This window comes from Trichoderma asperellum, chromosome 6 (genome assembly GCF_020647865.1).
Source record: "Trichoderma asperellum chromosome 6, complete sequence".
Classification (NCBI taxonomy): domain Eukaryota; kingdom Fungi; phylum Ascomycota; class Sordariomycetes; order Hypocreales; family Hypocreaceae; genus Trichoderma; species Trichoderma asperellum.
In genome coordinates, this window is record NC_089420.1 from 196,038 (window position 1) to 210,745 (window position 14,708).

Below are 14,708 nucleotides of genomic sequence, written 5' to 3' on the forward strand. Positions count from 1 at the left end.
ACAGAGATTTAGTCTAAGCACATACTTTCTTTAATATTAGATAGTATACGGAATTGCAATCAGCATTCCACCTGGAGAAGACTTCGGATACGGAAGTAACAATGGCGTAAAGACATCACACGTAGAGAATCTCTCTCTCTTTTTTTTTTGGTAGAAATCGGTTTATTCGTTAATAATTCCCATCACTACGCCCAATTATGGGAGTTCTAACCATATCCTCAGCAAATCTGGATATTTGGGAGTGCCCAGTCCAGTAACTGGGTCCCAGCCCTCTACAGCCGTAAAGCCGCTTGAACCACAGTTGGGATTTGATCCCTGCTTAATGTCGGTAAGAGCATTGGCATGTGCATATAAAACTGGGTTAATGAATCCGACAGATTTTTTGCCAATCAAGGCACGTTCCTGGTTAATTAAAGTAATCACAGAAGCCCAAAGGGGTGCAGCCAAGCTTGTGCCAAACCAATGGCCGTCACTCTGGTTGTTAAATGCCCGGAAATTCGCACCGTTAGCTGAAATATCAGGAATACCTCTGCCGGCACGGTTATAAATTCCTCCATTCTCGCCAATGTTGCTCGCATCGCTGTTCGCAATGTAGTAAGGATGACCCGGATCGTGTTTGGAGAAATAGTTATGCACTGCTGTCTTCTGGTAGCTTGGGATAGGGAAGTAGTTGGAAAAGCCGCCGCCAGAAGCAAAAAACTCGGCTCCGGGGCCAAGATTGGTCTGCATAGCACCCTCCGCATCCAAAACCGTTGTTCCAGGCTCAAGCTGGGTGGCCCCAACAGCAGTGAGGTACGGGCACGAAACGGGATTACCTGGATTATAGATTGTCTGGTTCTGGCCTGACCCGGACAAGCAGCCGCTGTCTGAATCCTCATGAGGCGGCATCGCAGCACCGTAATCGCCAGATGAAACTAGAACAGTAGTTCCTTGCAAACCTAGCTTGAGCCACTCATTGCATTGTCGAAGGAAGTAATTTTTGGGCACATCAATCTCTCCCTCGCCATATGAGATAGAAATGACCTTGTTTGGCTTGTACGCACCACACAGCTTTTGGCCGGTGTAACCGCCGGGCCTGTTGTCTGGATAGGAAGGATCAACTCCTGGGCTGTCTCCCGATATACCGTATGCTGAATAGTGGCAGTAAGATCCATCCAAAGCATCCAAAAAGGTGTTCAGAAAGCCAGAATAGTTGTTTGCAGTGGTGTAAAGGCGATCATCCACTTGGTACAGAACCATCGACTGGGGCCAGATCAACGTCTGAAGAATGTCGATGTCAATGTCCGATTCACCAGTGTTGTACGGGGAGTTTGCGGCCACTGGAGCTTCGCCACCATCAACAGACAAGACTTTGGGATGCGTGCCCTTAGCAATATAAGGAGCATATTTGTCGAAGTATGAGTCAATGTCTTGCTGGGAAAATGTATCACCAGACTCGTAGACCGCAGGCTCATGTCCGGGAACAGGAATATTGATCTCGGGAATCTGATATAGAGCGCGATAACAGATGGCGGTGAAGTTCCGAGCACAATCTTGCAGATCAGCTGGCAGGTGGGAGCTAGGCGCAGGTTTTTTGGCCTGGGCTAAAAGTTCAGCCGGCATCTGCTTCGGCTTCCAGCCGTTCCTATAGTTTTGACCGCTTATATCGGCTCTTTTGTCAATGGATCGTTTGATCATGGGTGGTGACAGCTTGACGCCAGGCACAATATAGTCAATGTGCTTTGCGAGATGTTTGGGAACGTGGTACTGATCACAGCCAATCTTAACCACGCCTTCCCTCTCGTGCTCGTGATACTGTGCCAAGAATAAATCTTCGATATAGGATACAGGTAGGTCGATAGCGAGCCACCCTTTGTTGGCATATTGGCGAATATCTGATGCATTGACGCCAGTTTCTACTAACCACGAATGAACAGCGTCGAAAGTTTCATCCGTTGGAGCGAACAAGTTGTGAACTTCATCCTCACTGAGATGACTGCCAAAGCTTTCCGAGGATGGATCAGAAACTTGCATCAGTTTCTCGTAACCAAGATCAATATTGCTCTGCACTAGACCAATCCGAAGAGGGACGATAGCACTAGGATCGAGGCGGCTGCCACGCTTCCACTGGCGGTGACTATTGAACTGGTTTGTCCCGGTGGGATTTCTGGTCTCATGCAAGACATAGTTGGTGGAAGGCAGTGCGTTGACGGACGAATCCGTAACTGCAACTACCGCTGCAAGAGCCAAAAAGGCCCTCAGAGAATAGCCCATTGTACTAATAAGCTGATCAACGTATGCTTGAACCTAGCTTGCGAAGAGCCGTCTCGATAGGCCTTGGCAAAAAGCCAAGAGACATTTTTTGGACAAATGGGCATGCTTTTATATCCAGTCAACTACAACCCATATTAACTGTCACGCAGTCATACACGAGCCCTGTCACGCCGCTATCTACCTAGCCAGGAATTTGGCAGGTCTTCTTCTCCTCATTTCCTATCAAACAGCTGCCGAATATCCGAGATCTGGGGGGGCAACCGGATATTGTAAAGCTTATGCGATGCAAAGCACCAGGGTTCCTAGCCAGGTAGTATATGCTCACCTGGCAAGGCATGCTTTGGAGGATTGATCAAAAGTGCACAGTCGGCGCGCTTCCACAAACGCTAACAAAGGTCCGCACAGCAATAGGCAGGTATGGGTTTGGCGTCGCGGGCTTCAGGGGAGTTGCTGCATCAGGTAAGCTTGTTAACTCCAATCTGAATTTCGTATCCAATTGTCGCGAAGCTACCAGCTATGACGGCCTGCTAGTTCCGCCATTGCCGGGGCTGTGCGGATAGATAGCGGCAATGGTTTCCGTCTCTGGTATTCAAAAGGACCTTTCATCCAGCCTCCCCATCAGATCTTAGCTAAATGTAGTTTAGAATAATACTACTTCATATCATACCCCTGACTAAATCCATCCTCCTAGATTATTATCAAGCTTCGGATATAGAATGGAGAGTTTTCTCTGGTCAATTTTGTGTTATTATTTCATTATGAATCTTTATTTCTAGGAAGTCTTGTAATGAATGCTTTCTTATTTATCTTTGACAAAGAATTTAGTCCTAACATATGATGCATTTATTAAAGTGCTTCATTTTTCACTTTTTTTCACTTTTTTTTTTTTTTTGTGTGAAGAAGATTGAATAATGCAATGAACATCATAGAAAGCCCCAATAGCGTCAGGCACCACAGCATTACAATGTACTTGTATCCTCATAAACAGACAATGTTCGGTGACAACTAGCGTGCAAGGCTGCCACCAGCGTCAGCAAATACCTTCTCCCAAACCTCTACAGATTGCACAAGGCTATCATGATCCGTACCAGCCATAGTGGCCGAGTCAAAATCAAGAACATCGCTTAAACTACCCTCTCCACGCCCCCAGCACTCTTCCATATACTTCTGCCCGCCAACTCCAATCATAACATCATTTTCGGCAAAATACGCCCTAATTTTCAACTTCGCATAGCTATCCGTACTGGACTTAAGCTGGTGTTTTTCCCTCTCGCCCCTCGCTAGTGTTTCTATGAAAGTGGCGTAATCATCACACTCTCCCCATGACCATCCTTTGCCTTTTCTTGCACAGAGAAGTGCTTCGCTATTCGCACCAACAATATTTTCTTCGGTTATCTTTTTACCAAGAAGCGACTCCAATTCATTTTGAAAGTCCCTGGGCACATCGTAAGCGGATGCTAGCTTTTGCCTATTCCTCTCCTGGGGTGTATCTTGGTCACCACTGCTGCCCGTTGAAAAAGTGAAGAAACTAGATGCTTTATTAACCACAACTCCGCTTGTAGCTAGTAAAGGCGCAATGTGATGCCAGACTGCAAAGGCCTGTGCTGGGATGTGTTGCATCATTTGCATTGCTGTCACCTTGGAATGCACAGGATCAACCCATGGTGCTGAGATTTTGTAAGTATAAGTCATATTAGGATAGATATGTTCTCATAACGCCAAGTATATGGCCTCTTCAACGTACCGAAGAGGGCAACAAATGGCCGGTCCGGGTGTAGCATATCTCGGTGATAGTGCAATGTGTTTAGCAGATATATCGTCCCAGCGGAATGGGAAACAAGGGCAACATGCTTAATGTCAAGATGCTCCAGCAGGAGAGGCACGGTTCGAATCCACGTTGAAAGACGAAGAGAGAGGGCGACCTCTGTCGAATGTCCCATCCCCGGACTGTCAGCATGGTTCAATGGAACATATTAGCATAATTAGACTAGCCAGACGCGTCGATAAGCACGACATAGAGGTTCAAATAAGACCAATATTTACCGGTCAGCTACAAGGACACGGACGCCGAATTTACGCGCAATAGGGTCTAGGATAGCGCCTATGTATCTAGAGCCAAACATGCCGGGGATAAACAGCATAGTAGGTGTACTGCGACTATCAGCCGGGGTCGCAGGGCTGAAGCCAACGTCGGCATAGCTGACATTGAGGGCAGGGCTATCTGCAGTTGCTGGCAGAGTGAGTTTTTGGCTGAAGCGGGGGTTGGAAAGATAGCTGAGCGCCTGATCGCGCGCCAAAGTTGTGGAAGCGGCCATGCTGCATGCAGTGATGGGGACAATTTGCGTTGTGATGAAAAACTGAAATTCTTGCAGACAGAAACATATGAAAGGATGAAGACACAGGGATCTATCCGAAGAGAGGAATTGGAAGGATGTCGTAAAAATTCCGCAGCGGGGTCAGCTCGTGAAGCATAATAGCGCCTCTAGCCAATCCTTCGTGCCAGTTTGCAGTACCCTGTCCAACAGCACCGCCGAGTATTTTTGCGTATCAGTTCAGGTAGAAGTTTGTCTGGGAGAAGGCCACATTCAATTGGACTAAACATTAATTAGACGCACATACACACCTGCCTAGTCAGGTGTAATAAAGTAACTTATACAATACAGTCAGACTCTATTAGTATCAAAATTATTGTTAACAGAGCGTCCGATATATCCTCTTCCACAGAGGCCACCCTTGGCGAATCTCCTCTTCCTCTGCTGTTATCGACTGCATTCTTGAGAAACTCCGCCCGGTGTTGATATCGATGGAAGCAATGGGGACTACTTTTGTTCTGAACCACAGTTTGTGCCCAACGTAGAATAAAATAATAATTGGGACGGCCATCACTTTGAGAAAGAAATTTTTCGCAGTGATGTTAGGCCCGGTAGCATTCGGATCTCCTTGCAGTGGAGATACGGCCATCCAGAACTGTGAAGCCAGGACCAATATGTTTCCAGCTACTCCAAGATAAGAGCCTACAACGCCAGCCTGCGACAAAAATGGTAGCTGATTCAACGAATGTCCTGCCGCCGCCCAAGCCTTGCGGAAGCGAATATGACAGAGGCAGATGCTACCCCACGTAAACAAACCCGATAGCGCGCAAATAGCCATAAGCCAGTCGAAAATCTCTGAATGGACTTTGACGTTAACCAGGTATGCTAAAAGCCCAAGGACTGAGGCGAAAATGATTGCCGTCAACGGTCGTCCTTTGCGGTCCACATATGAGAATATTGCAGGTGCGTGTGATTGTTCGGCCAGGGCAGCCAGCGTCCGCGAGGATCCAAAAATGGCCGAGTTTCCCACGCTCAGTACCGCAATTATAATTACGGCATTCATAACGCTCGGCAGAATTGTTGAACCGGCGCTCTCAACGGCAACAACAAAGGGGCTAGCAGTAGCACCAACGGAGCTTTCGCTTCCCACCAGACGTGAGTCGTTGTAGGGGACTAAGAGACTGACAAGGAGGAGCGATAGGATGTAAAAGATGGCTATCCTCCAAAAGACTTGCTTAATAGCGCTTGGAAGGGATTTCTTCGGATTAGCAGTTTCAGCTGCAGCAAGTCCAACCAATTCGGTGCCGATAAAGGAGAACGAGGACGTAACTAAGACGCTGCAAAACCCTTTAAACCCGTTATTTGTTGCACCAGGGTTAGTCCAGTATTGTCCACCGATATATCCACTCGTAGGCGGCCCTCCGATATTAATGACAACACCAAGTAGTCTAAGGAATTCATTCATTAGTACAATGAATAGTAGATAAATACTGCTGGGGGGTAATTCAGTCTTACATGAAGCCGACAATGGCCGTGACCTTGACCGTAGAGAAAATAAATTCTGCTTCGCCATAGCCTTTAATGCCAAACATATTGATGGTAACGATTGTAATGAGGAAAATAGTAACGAATATTGCTGGGTTAATAGACGAGTTCCAAAATTGGATGGTCAATGCCCCGGAAATAATTTCAACTGGCAGAACAAAGAGCCATTGCAATGCATAGCTGGCAGCAATATTAGCAGCGCTACAACAACCAAGGCTCTGTAGGAGGACATCGATCTCGGGTATCTTGGTGATATCACAAAACGCGCACTAAGATTTGAGTTTTATTTGTACTTACTTCCAGCCCATGGCGAAGCCCCACGACGGATCCAGAAACCGACTTGAAAATGCAGAAAACGAGCCAGCAACGGGAAATGTTGCTACTAATTCACCTAAGCCCTGCATAGTACAAAACTGAATAGCACCAGTCACGATGTAGGCCAGCAACATCGAAGCTGGTCCACCTTGATACAATGCCAGGCCTGATGCCACAAATAAACCGGTCCCTGATTGCTATTGTTAGCATTTCAGGTCTCCCTTCTCTTAAGCAGCAAAGATATAACTATACCGACAGAACCGCCAAAAGCAATCATCTGCAGATGACGGCCTTTGAGATCGCGTGCAAGTGCAGAATTCGCCGTCCGGACGTTGGCGGCGCGAAGATCGTAGAAGCGGTTACCTGCTTGAGCTATATCTGGAAGATCATCGTTGATTTGATAGCCATGGTTCCCAGTCATTGGAAGTCCTCCAGGGGCACGGCGGAAGCTGTCTACAAAACGATGGCCCATTGACTTCTTATGAGAAACCCTAGGGCGTGATGCGGTCGTTATGGAATATGAAGTCGTTGTCGTGAATTGACCTCCCCTTGGTTCCGATAGATCGCTCATTTCCACGACCTCGAAATCCCGGGTGTATGTGATTCCATTTTTGACGGACTTTGGCTTCTCTGGCTCGTCGAAAGCCATGATGGGATCCAGCTAACTTTGCACACTACCTATCTTCTTTCACGACATGCATGCAAGGGGGAGAAAGATGATCCCAACTGTTCGGAAAATAAAGTATGCATAGAACTGCATTCCAGACGAAAAATGGAAGGCCTTTAGAAGGCCAGGGGAACGAGAAACGATACGAGTTCCAAATAAGTACAAGGCGCTGCTATTGCAAATTCTAGAACCTCATCTCTTTTACGGGTTGATCTTGGCGTTCAATCGCCTGAATCCGGTAAGCCTCCGCGATGGGCTCATGGAGCAATCCCGGCATGATTCCATGCTGCCTTGCGTTGCAGCGCGCTGAAGAATTTTGGCGCATGTCAATAGCCTACAGCCACAATCTTCTGGAACCGAGGCCTTCGCGCTACTTTAGTGGACGCTAGATAAGAGTAGGTAGTATTTCGGAGTGGTGCATAGTAGTTCCTTTATAAGGGTACTAGTAGTGCCAGGATGCACAAGTGGTGGCGACAGTCTGGAGTTCTCTCGGGGCGTTCGCTGCCCCTGCATATCATCGCGTGGGTTGCGTGTGGGACTTGGACCTCCGCAAACCTGGGGTTAGCCTGATGAGAGATAAGAGTTGACATTTGGCAGGTCCTGGTTTGAAACGTGACTAACAGAATCCAAAAGCCACGCCTGGGCAGCCGTTGGCCGATTCTATGAACTAATGGAATGACATACGCTAGCCAGTTGAAGGCGTGGCCTGTATGGATGTGCAGCCTAAAGGCTTGGATCCTGAGCAAAATACAAGCCATCTTTTCATGACTTGTGTTGTATTAACTTGAACAGGTGATAAAAAAAGGGGGTGGTGGTAATGCGGGCATTCACTGGTTCTGATGGTTGAATGGTTGAGTGGCTAGATTAGATACCGCATACTGTGCTACTTATGCAGCGCCAAAATTGTCAGACGCCAAGGAGGAAAATAAACTATTATTCTCAAACCAGCTATCTACGCCGGAAGCTAGTGATTCCGGCAGGAACCACTCGCTCTGGAGATCGAGGGTTCTCAAGACCCAGCACCGGGGCAGCCTGTGAAGATCCCCGGTCTGGCTGAATGAGCGAGTCATGGCTTTGCGTAGGACTGATTCCACTTCCACTAGCTGATTGCGAGTGACGTGCTCCATCGTTGGATGAGGGTTGGAATGCGGTATCGGCCTGCTTATCGTCCGCCCATTCATCGCTGTCCGATTTGGCCCGGTGTTCACTCTCGGCCTGACGTCTATCACTGCCCCCCTTAGCATGAGGCCGGGAGCCTGTCCCACTGCTATGGTATCCTGGGCGAAATTTGATCTTCCTCACTCCGCTATCTCGCAGGAATGAACCCAAAGCTACCAAATTTGCCACTGCAGTTGCAGCAAGCAGCTCTATGGATGCCCACATAGATCGAACCACCTGGTCCCCGTGCTGCTTGATGGTCTTGGGGATTCTGTAAATGGTAATGCCAACTGTCAGAAAGCCAAAACAAAATAGCATGGCGAGCAAGATTTTTCGTTTAGTAGCGATCCGAGTCGAGAAGATGATTGGAATGGGAAATATGATAAGTATGACATCAATGACTGCACTGCAAACTCCCATTGTGAGAAGCTGCACCACGCCTTGACGGCACTGCGCTCCTGGATCCGGAATAATTTGCCAGTAGTGAGATATTGGATGACATTCCGCAAGGTCGCTCACTATGATCGCCAGAAAGGAAGCCGCAAGAACGCATCGTAGAATATTAATGAGAAGTTTGTAGACCTTCTTCAGGGAGGCACCAGCCAGTCTGTTGAGAAACTCAAGCGTGGTGAATTTAAGCGTCCATAGCCTACAACGCAAAAACAATTAGTAGCTGTTATATAGACTGTAGGGAAAAAAAAGTAGAGATAAGGAAGAGACAAACGTAGCAGCATGAAATATCCTTCCAGCGAGGACAACTTTGCTTCCAATAATTCTCTGTTCAATTTCTGTGGAAGACAGCTCAATGCCGGTAAGATCAACATTATTTGTGCCGTATAAGAGGACTATGTGAGTGCATGCGATCCTCAGATATAGTGGCAGTAATGCCAATGCTGTGATCTTGTCCTCGATGAATAACTTTTCCACCCGAATGTATCGTCCTGAGAGGCGGAGCAAGATCAAACATGTACAAAAGAGCGTTATCCACCAAGCTACAAGCAAGGTAGGTTTGGCATCGCTAAATGGCCGTTCTGGAGGTGCCGATGAGTAGAGAGCCATTCTTGAGCGCTACATGCAGACGATGGAAAGGAAACACAAGCTACGCCCCTGCCATGATAATTTTTTGAGGGTGATGCTTTAAGCAATAAAGGAGATGTAACGGCCATGCACTCAGGACTAGTCCCAGGAGCAAACAGCTTCAGCAGACTAGGTATTTGTGGCGTACGTATATCGACTACCTATGCAAGCCATAAACTGATAACGAAAATAAATTGGGTGACTACCGGATCAAAGCACCTTGGCTGCCCATGGTGTGACGACTATTGAGAATCGATTCAGTTCATTACAAGGAAGGGAATCCGCCTCACCTCCGACTAACGAGAACAGAGCCTCGATCCTCCCTGCCGGCCATCCATTGTGGCTTCAGGGGCCGCAGCGCAGAAAGTAGAATGGCAATCGGAAATTATCACTTCCTCTTAGTCCAGAACCAACGGCCGCTCGTATCGCGCCGCGAGGCCAGAGCACTGATTAGGATCAATGCTCCGCAGAAGAGCTAGCGGATGAAGTGCCAGGCATTTGGGGACATGCTAGCAGCGTGTCAAAACTGTATGGGTAGTATCTAGGCAGCATTGGTTGGAAACTCGAGACCATGTAGTCCATGTATAGACTGCTGCAACTAGAGTGCCTAGCCTCAGCTTCCCCACACTCGATTTGCGCCCTCTATTCAAATTAGAGTAAGCCCACGCCACTGGGCTCCCCACGTAGAAAATTTTGTTGCTGTCATCTCCTCTGCATCTTAGATAGGTGGGCAGGTGGGTATGTTGATAGGAGCATTCGAGAACAAATCAGCGGATGCAAGGCTATATAAATAGTATGAGTACTTAAAACTAGGTACTTTGCAAGATAAGAGCCAAATTTATGCACCCGAGCAAGAAATGGTATCCCTACATCACGCAGAATTCCATCTGCACGAGCACGTATTGCCTTCGCGTTTCGTATAGTAGGAGTCGGTAGTTAAGCGTGAAGTGCGTAGAATACATTTTCCCCGACATCAACGCGAACTTTTGCCCCGATACAGGGTTCCAACGCAGGGGTTCCGCAAGCGGAGAATAAATTCAGCTGTTCGTCGTAGAATTATTTGGCCTAAGCACTAAAAATCGCACGCAAAATCTTGTTACCTCTTGCCTCTTTTCTCCCAGCGACAGCTCGCTCATCCCCACCCCACCGGATGCACTTTGCCGCATTGCGCAATTCTAGAAGATCACCCTTTATCTCTGCGTTCCAAGGCAGCAATAGCTTCCGGTTGATCGCTTAACGAGTCTCAAGTGCCTTATTCATACTAGTAGTAGTACAATGTCCGCGCGCAAAGTCGTGTTGCGCAATGTCGGCTTCACCTTCTCTCGCGCGAGCTTAATCTCAGCTCCTCGGCGACTTGGCGTTGTGATTTCTAAATAGTAATAGCCGTGTTCTTACGCGAGCAAGTCGTATACCCTAATCTACTGTATCTCCAAGAAGTCCTGAAGCACTTATGCATGTACATAAAGTGTAGGCATGTGTAAAACTCTATGGTGATATCGTATTACCATATTTCCTAGACACATTCATTTTCCAGCCAACTTTTTCTCAGCTACCAAAATCCATAAAATACACGAGTTTATGCCTATTTTAATACAAATAATAAGTTTTTCTGAGGTTTTTAGTTAATAGTACATATAATTTTCCCCATGGTCTTGTTAGCCTCCAGCAACTTGTGCGCCTCGACTATCTGTTCCCACGGAAAGACCTTCTCGACGTAGACTTTGAAGTTCCCAGCCAAAAACTGGGGGAGCGCCTCCGAAACAAATTTGTCTCTCAGTTTACGCTGGAACTCTTCATCTCTGCTTCTCAAAGTTGATCCCTCGTATCTAATCCTCTTGAAGGCGAGAAGACCCATGTCGAATTCCTTTTTGAATGTTGTCCCACTCATCAATCCGATCAGCACAATCCTAGCATCCCTGGCGCCGATCTTGAGATTTTCAGCAAAGACATCGGGTCCGATCAAATCGGCGATTATATCAACACCTTTGCCATCAGTTGCCTTCAACACCTGATCGACCCAGTTAGGGTCCGTGGTGTTGAAAGCCGCGGTGGCGCCCAAAGTATTAACGCAGAAATCGCATTTTTCGTCAGATCGTGTTGTTGCGTAAACAGCTGAGGCACCACCAGCAACAGCAAGCTGGATGCCACTAATGGAAACGCCAGATGCACCAGCGTGCCATAGAATAGATTTACCACGCGTGAACTCTCCAATAATATACATAACTTTTGCAGCAGTGAGCCAGGTCTATAAGATGTGTCAGCCTCCACCAAAATAATCCTGAAGCTCATAAGCCGTTCAAAACTTACTTCGGGGATGCCTGCAGCTTGCTCCCATGATAATTGAGCGGGCTTATGGATCAACATATGTGTCGAAACAGCAACATACTCAGCGTACGCCCCTAGAAAAACGAGTTTTAAGTAAATGAACTTCTCACCCAATGCCGCTGAGGGTGTTCTTACCACCATATGTCAAAGAAAACACCTCATCGCCAACGCTAAATGATGATTCACTATTTTCTCCAAGCTCCTCTATTATACCGGAAAACTCCAGTCCTAGGACTTTGCCAGCCCAAGGGGGGACGGGATACTCTCCATCTCGCTGCATAATGTCCGCGCGATTGAGACCGAAAGCCTTGACTCGTACCAAAGCCTGTCCTTCTTTCGGCATGGGCTTGGGAATTTCAGTCATGTAAAGGGACTCTGCAGGGCCAATATCGCCCCGAATATCTATCACACCGAAATGTCAGAATAGGAAACGAAGAGATAGCCGATAATTGAAGTAACAGCGTCTTACCAATGGCGCGCATCGTGCTGTGCATGTTGAAGTTGTCAGGATCAGAAAGTCTTCGATGAATGTTCTTATATTCTCATGTGGATGAGCAGTGAGTCTTCTTAATGAGTTGCAAACACGGTTTAATTTATAGGAGAATCACAAAATGCCACTGGTATTTTGGATTGGGAAATTGGTAATCATTCGTGATAGTATGTCATAAACTGAAGCATACTATGAAGTATCGGCTGCTTCGGGCAACTCGGGCGCTTGTACAAGGTCCGCCACTAGCTTTCCTGACAAATTTGCAAGCAAAATAGAATTGAAGCCAGTGAGTTTTCTACGCAGTACCAAAATAGCTATCCAAGCGATTCTACCTATCGGCAACCTTTAAAAAGTATCCGATGCGGGTTCGCGGCGATAGGATTGAACCTCCATGCCGCATTGCCGCTTTATTCATCAGCGAGGGCCGCTCACCATTGCGTCATTTTTTAAGAACGTACAGAATAGGTAGTACGCTAACCTCTCTAACTGAGAGCTTGTATGTTGCTAAGTTATTACGAGCTTGCAGCGCTTAGTTAGTATAGAACATGATGTAAAAGGTGAAAGTGAGGAGAAAGAGATGAATCTGCTTGGCGTTTTGGATTAAAAAAAAAAAAGGAAATGAAAAAAAAAGAAAAGACTCACCCTAGAGAGCAACTACCAGAAAGGAGAAAGAAAAGAGAAAGCAGGATGAATTTTCAACGCAAGATATTGCTAACCCGTGGTAGGCCGACTCCTACCCTATTAACTATTGAGGCATTCTAAGTATAGCATGGCGACATATTCAGACCCTGCTTTGGAGACCAGATCTTGAAGAAAGCGGAAGGTCTTCGTATTTCTTTCTTCTTTTCTTTTTCTTGGGCCCTGATGCGGAAATTTTCACGTCGATACGGGTACATAGCCACAGCAGATACAACGCATTGCTTTCATTTGCGGCTGAAAATTTGTAAAACTGAACAGGTGGCTTCTAACCTTGTAGTCTCTTATGTTTTAATTTCAACCGTCTAGATCTTAACTTTGTGGATTCCACAGTGAACCGCATGTGGTGTTATTGCAACATCTCTTGTCTTATAATCATATGCCGGTCTGATAACCCTCCCGGAATGAAGCCATCGGTTATGATACTAGCATATCTGCCCTTAATATTTCACTTCTCCTGCCTTCCTTATAGGACGAATAACTTGGCGACAGTAACCTCTCCTGATAGATATACCCAATTGTGACTGTTAAAAAATGCATAGAACTGTCACGTTGAGTTATGCGTTGTATATCAAACCTATGGGCTATTTTCCATATATGTACCTTAATAATATCTTCTGAGATGGACAGCTTGCGTGCCTGAAATCGTCAACAGCAACAGCAGCGGCATGTCAAAGGCTGATGTGAGATTACGGCCTCTCGCCCCGAGCCGTACTCCATGCGCTGTTAGACTACTAGGTAGACTTGAGGTCTGGCCTCCTGTACTTCGTATTACATCCTGTAAGACATGACAATTCTGTTTAACGAGAAACAGGTCGGTTACCAGCTTCACCTCCCACAGCAATAATGCCGAACTTAAAGTAGGGCGATAGAGGCCCTAGCATGGGTCCTACTCCTATTTCCAAGTTTCAAGTGTGTTGTGCCTGCAAGACAGCTGCTGAGCAATACTATTACCGTATATGGCTATTTCCATTTAAGGTATTTCATACAAACATCATTTTCCGATTTTCAGTAACCTATTGCGAGCATTAGCTGACTCGGGAATCGCGTGTTAATGACTGAGGCTCGAAGGCTGAAAAAGTCGGAAAAGAAATCAGCGAGAGTCCGAAATCCGAGCTGCCGACTCTGCCGACTCTCCCGATTCCCTCAAATACACGCTTTAGTCTTGCTTAGAAATTTTAAACAGCTACAGAATAGTTCATGCAAAAGCAAGAACACTTAGTAATGATAATTCTTTTTTCTGGTAGAGTTGGATCGTGTTGTGATATAGGAAAATATATGTAGAATGGAGAGGCACTTTTCTATATATTACTGCTGCGAAGTAGCCTTCGAATTATGTGTGCGCATTTCCAACCTTCAGTAATCATTGCCATCACAGGCGACACTCTTAGCACCTGGCATATACACAAACCTCCAAGTATTTCAGGACTCCGGAAGAAGTTACTTTTTTAGTGGAGGATAATAAATTGGGCTCTGTGGATGACAACATCGAAGTGGCCAAAGTCCATTCCAATGAGGAAGGCCTTCGGTCTAAGTCGGAGCAGCAACTCAGCAGAGACGATGCCATTTCGAGCGATGTGGAACAAGATGCAATTGCCGTGGAGCGAGTAGAGACAATTAATCGCCAACCTGATCCCTTACCCAGCCAGGAAGAATTATCGCATCTCTCAATGGGTGCCGGAAAGCTTTACCCCCCTCCCCCGAGCTCTCGGACAAAGAAAGCTATATTGTGGAATTTGATGGACCGTCTGACCCTACCCATCCGCGAAACTGGTCTATGCAGAGAAAGTTAGTACAGGGACGAAAAAGCTGCTTGCCATAGCCTTCTAACTGAATTAGATGGGGACTAGTATTGATCATTGTGTCTACT

General features: G+C 46.7%; 5 protein-coding genes across 5 annotated transcripts; all 5 read right to left on the bottom strand.

Moving 5' to 3' along the window:
• Positions 1 to 195: 195 nt before the first annotated feature.
• Positions 196 to 2,253, bottom strand: TrAFT101_009517 (uncharacterized protein; the record flags this gene model as incomplete). The annotated part of the gene is made up of 1 exon (XM_024910973.2): positions 196 to 2,253. The coding sequence occupies one exon, from the start codon at positions 2,251 to 2,253 to the stop codon at positions 196 to 198; it is 2,058 nt and encodes a 685-aa protein (XP_024761545.2).
• Positions 2,254 to 3,151: 898 nt separating this feature from the next.
• On the bottom strand, positions 3,152 to 4,779 carry TrAFT101_009518 (uncharacterized protein). The gene is made up of 3 exons (XM_024903891.2): positions 4,297 to 4,779; positions 3,998 to 4,200; positions 3,152 to 3,920 (listed from the first exon to the last, which is right to left on the bottom strand). The coding sequence occupies exons 1-3, from the start codon at positions 4,566 to 4,568 to the stop codon at positions 3,259 to 3,261; spliced, it is 1,137 nt and encodes a 378-aa protein (XP_024761544.2). The 5' UTR covers positions 4,569 to 4,779; the 3' UTR covers positions 3,152 to 3,258.
• A 42-nt stretch (positions 4,780 to 4,821) lies between these two features.
• On the bottom strand, positions 4,822 to 7,537 carry TrAFT101_009519 (uncharacterized protein). Its single transcript, XM_024900043.2, has 4 exons — positions 6,678 to 7,537; positions 6,408 to 6,615; positions 6,081 to 6,290; positions 4,822 to 6,013 (listed from the first exon to the last, which is right to left on the bottom strand). Exons 1-4 carry the CDS (start codon positions 7,072 to 7,074, stop codon positions 4,945 to 4,947), a joined length of 1,884 nt encoding a protein of 627 aa, XP_024761543.2. The 5' UTR covers positions 7,075 to 7,537; the 3' UTR covers positions 4,822 to 4,944.
• A 375-nt stretch (positions 7,538 to 7,912) lies between these two features.
• On the bottom strand, positions 7,913 to 9,406 carry TrAFT101_009520 (uncharacterized protein). Its single transcript, XM_024899982.2, has 2 exons — positions 8,975 to 9,406; positions 7,913 to 8,899 (listed from the first exon to the last, which is right to left on the bottom strand). Exons 1-2 carry the CDS (start codon positions 9,307 to 9,309, stop codon positions 8,041 to 8,043), a joined length of 1,194 nt encoding a protein of 397 aa, XP_024761542.1. The 5' UTR covers positions 9,310 to 9,406; the 3' UTR covers positions 7,913 to 8,040.
• Positions 9,407 to 10,931: 1,525 nt separating this feature from the next.
• Positions 10,932 to 12,320, bottom strand: TrAFT101_009521 (uncharacterized protein). Its single transcript, XM_024910610.2, has 4 exons — positions 12,122 to 12,320; positions 11,788 to 12,054; positions 11,635 to 11,726; positions 10,932 to 11,572 (listed from the first exon to the last, which is right to left on the bottom strand). The coding sequence occupies exons 1-4, from the start codon at positions 12,144 to 12,146 to the stop codon at positions 10,946 to 10,948; spliced, it is 1,011 nt and encodes a 336-aa protein (XP_024761541.2). The 5' UTR covers positions 12,147 to 12,320; the 3' UTR covers positions 10,932 to 10,945.
• Positions 12,321 to 14,708: the final 2,388 nt, after the last annotated feature.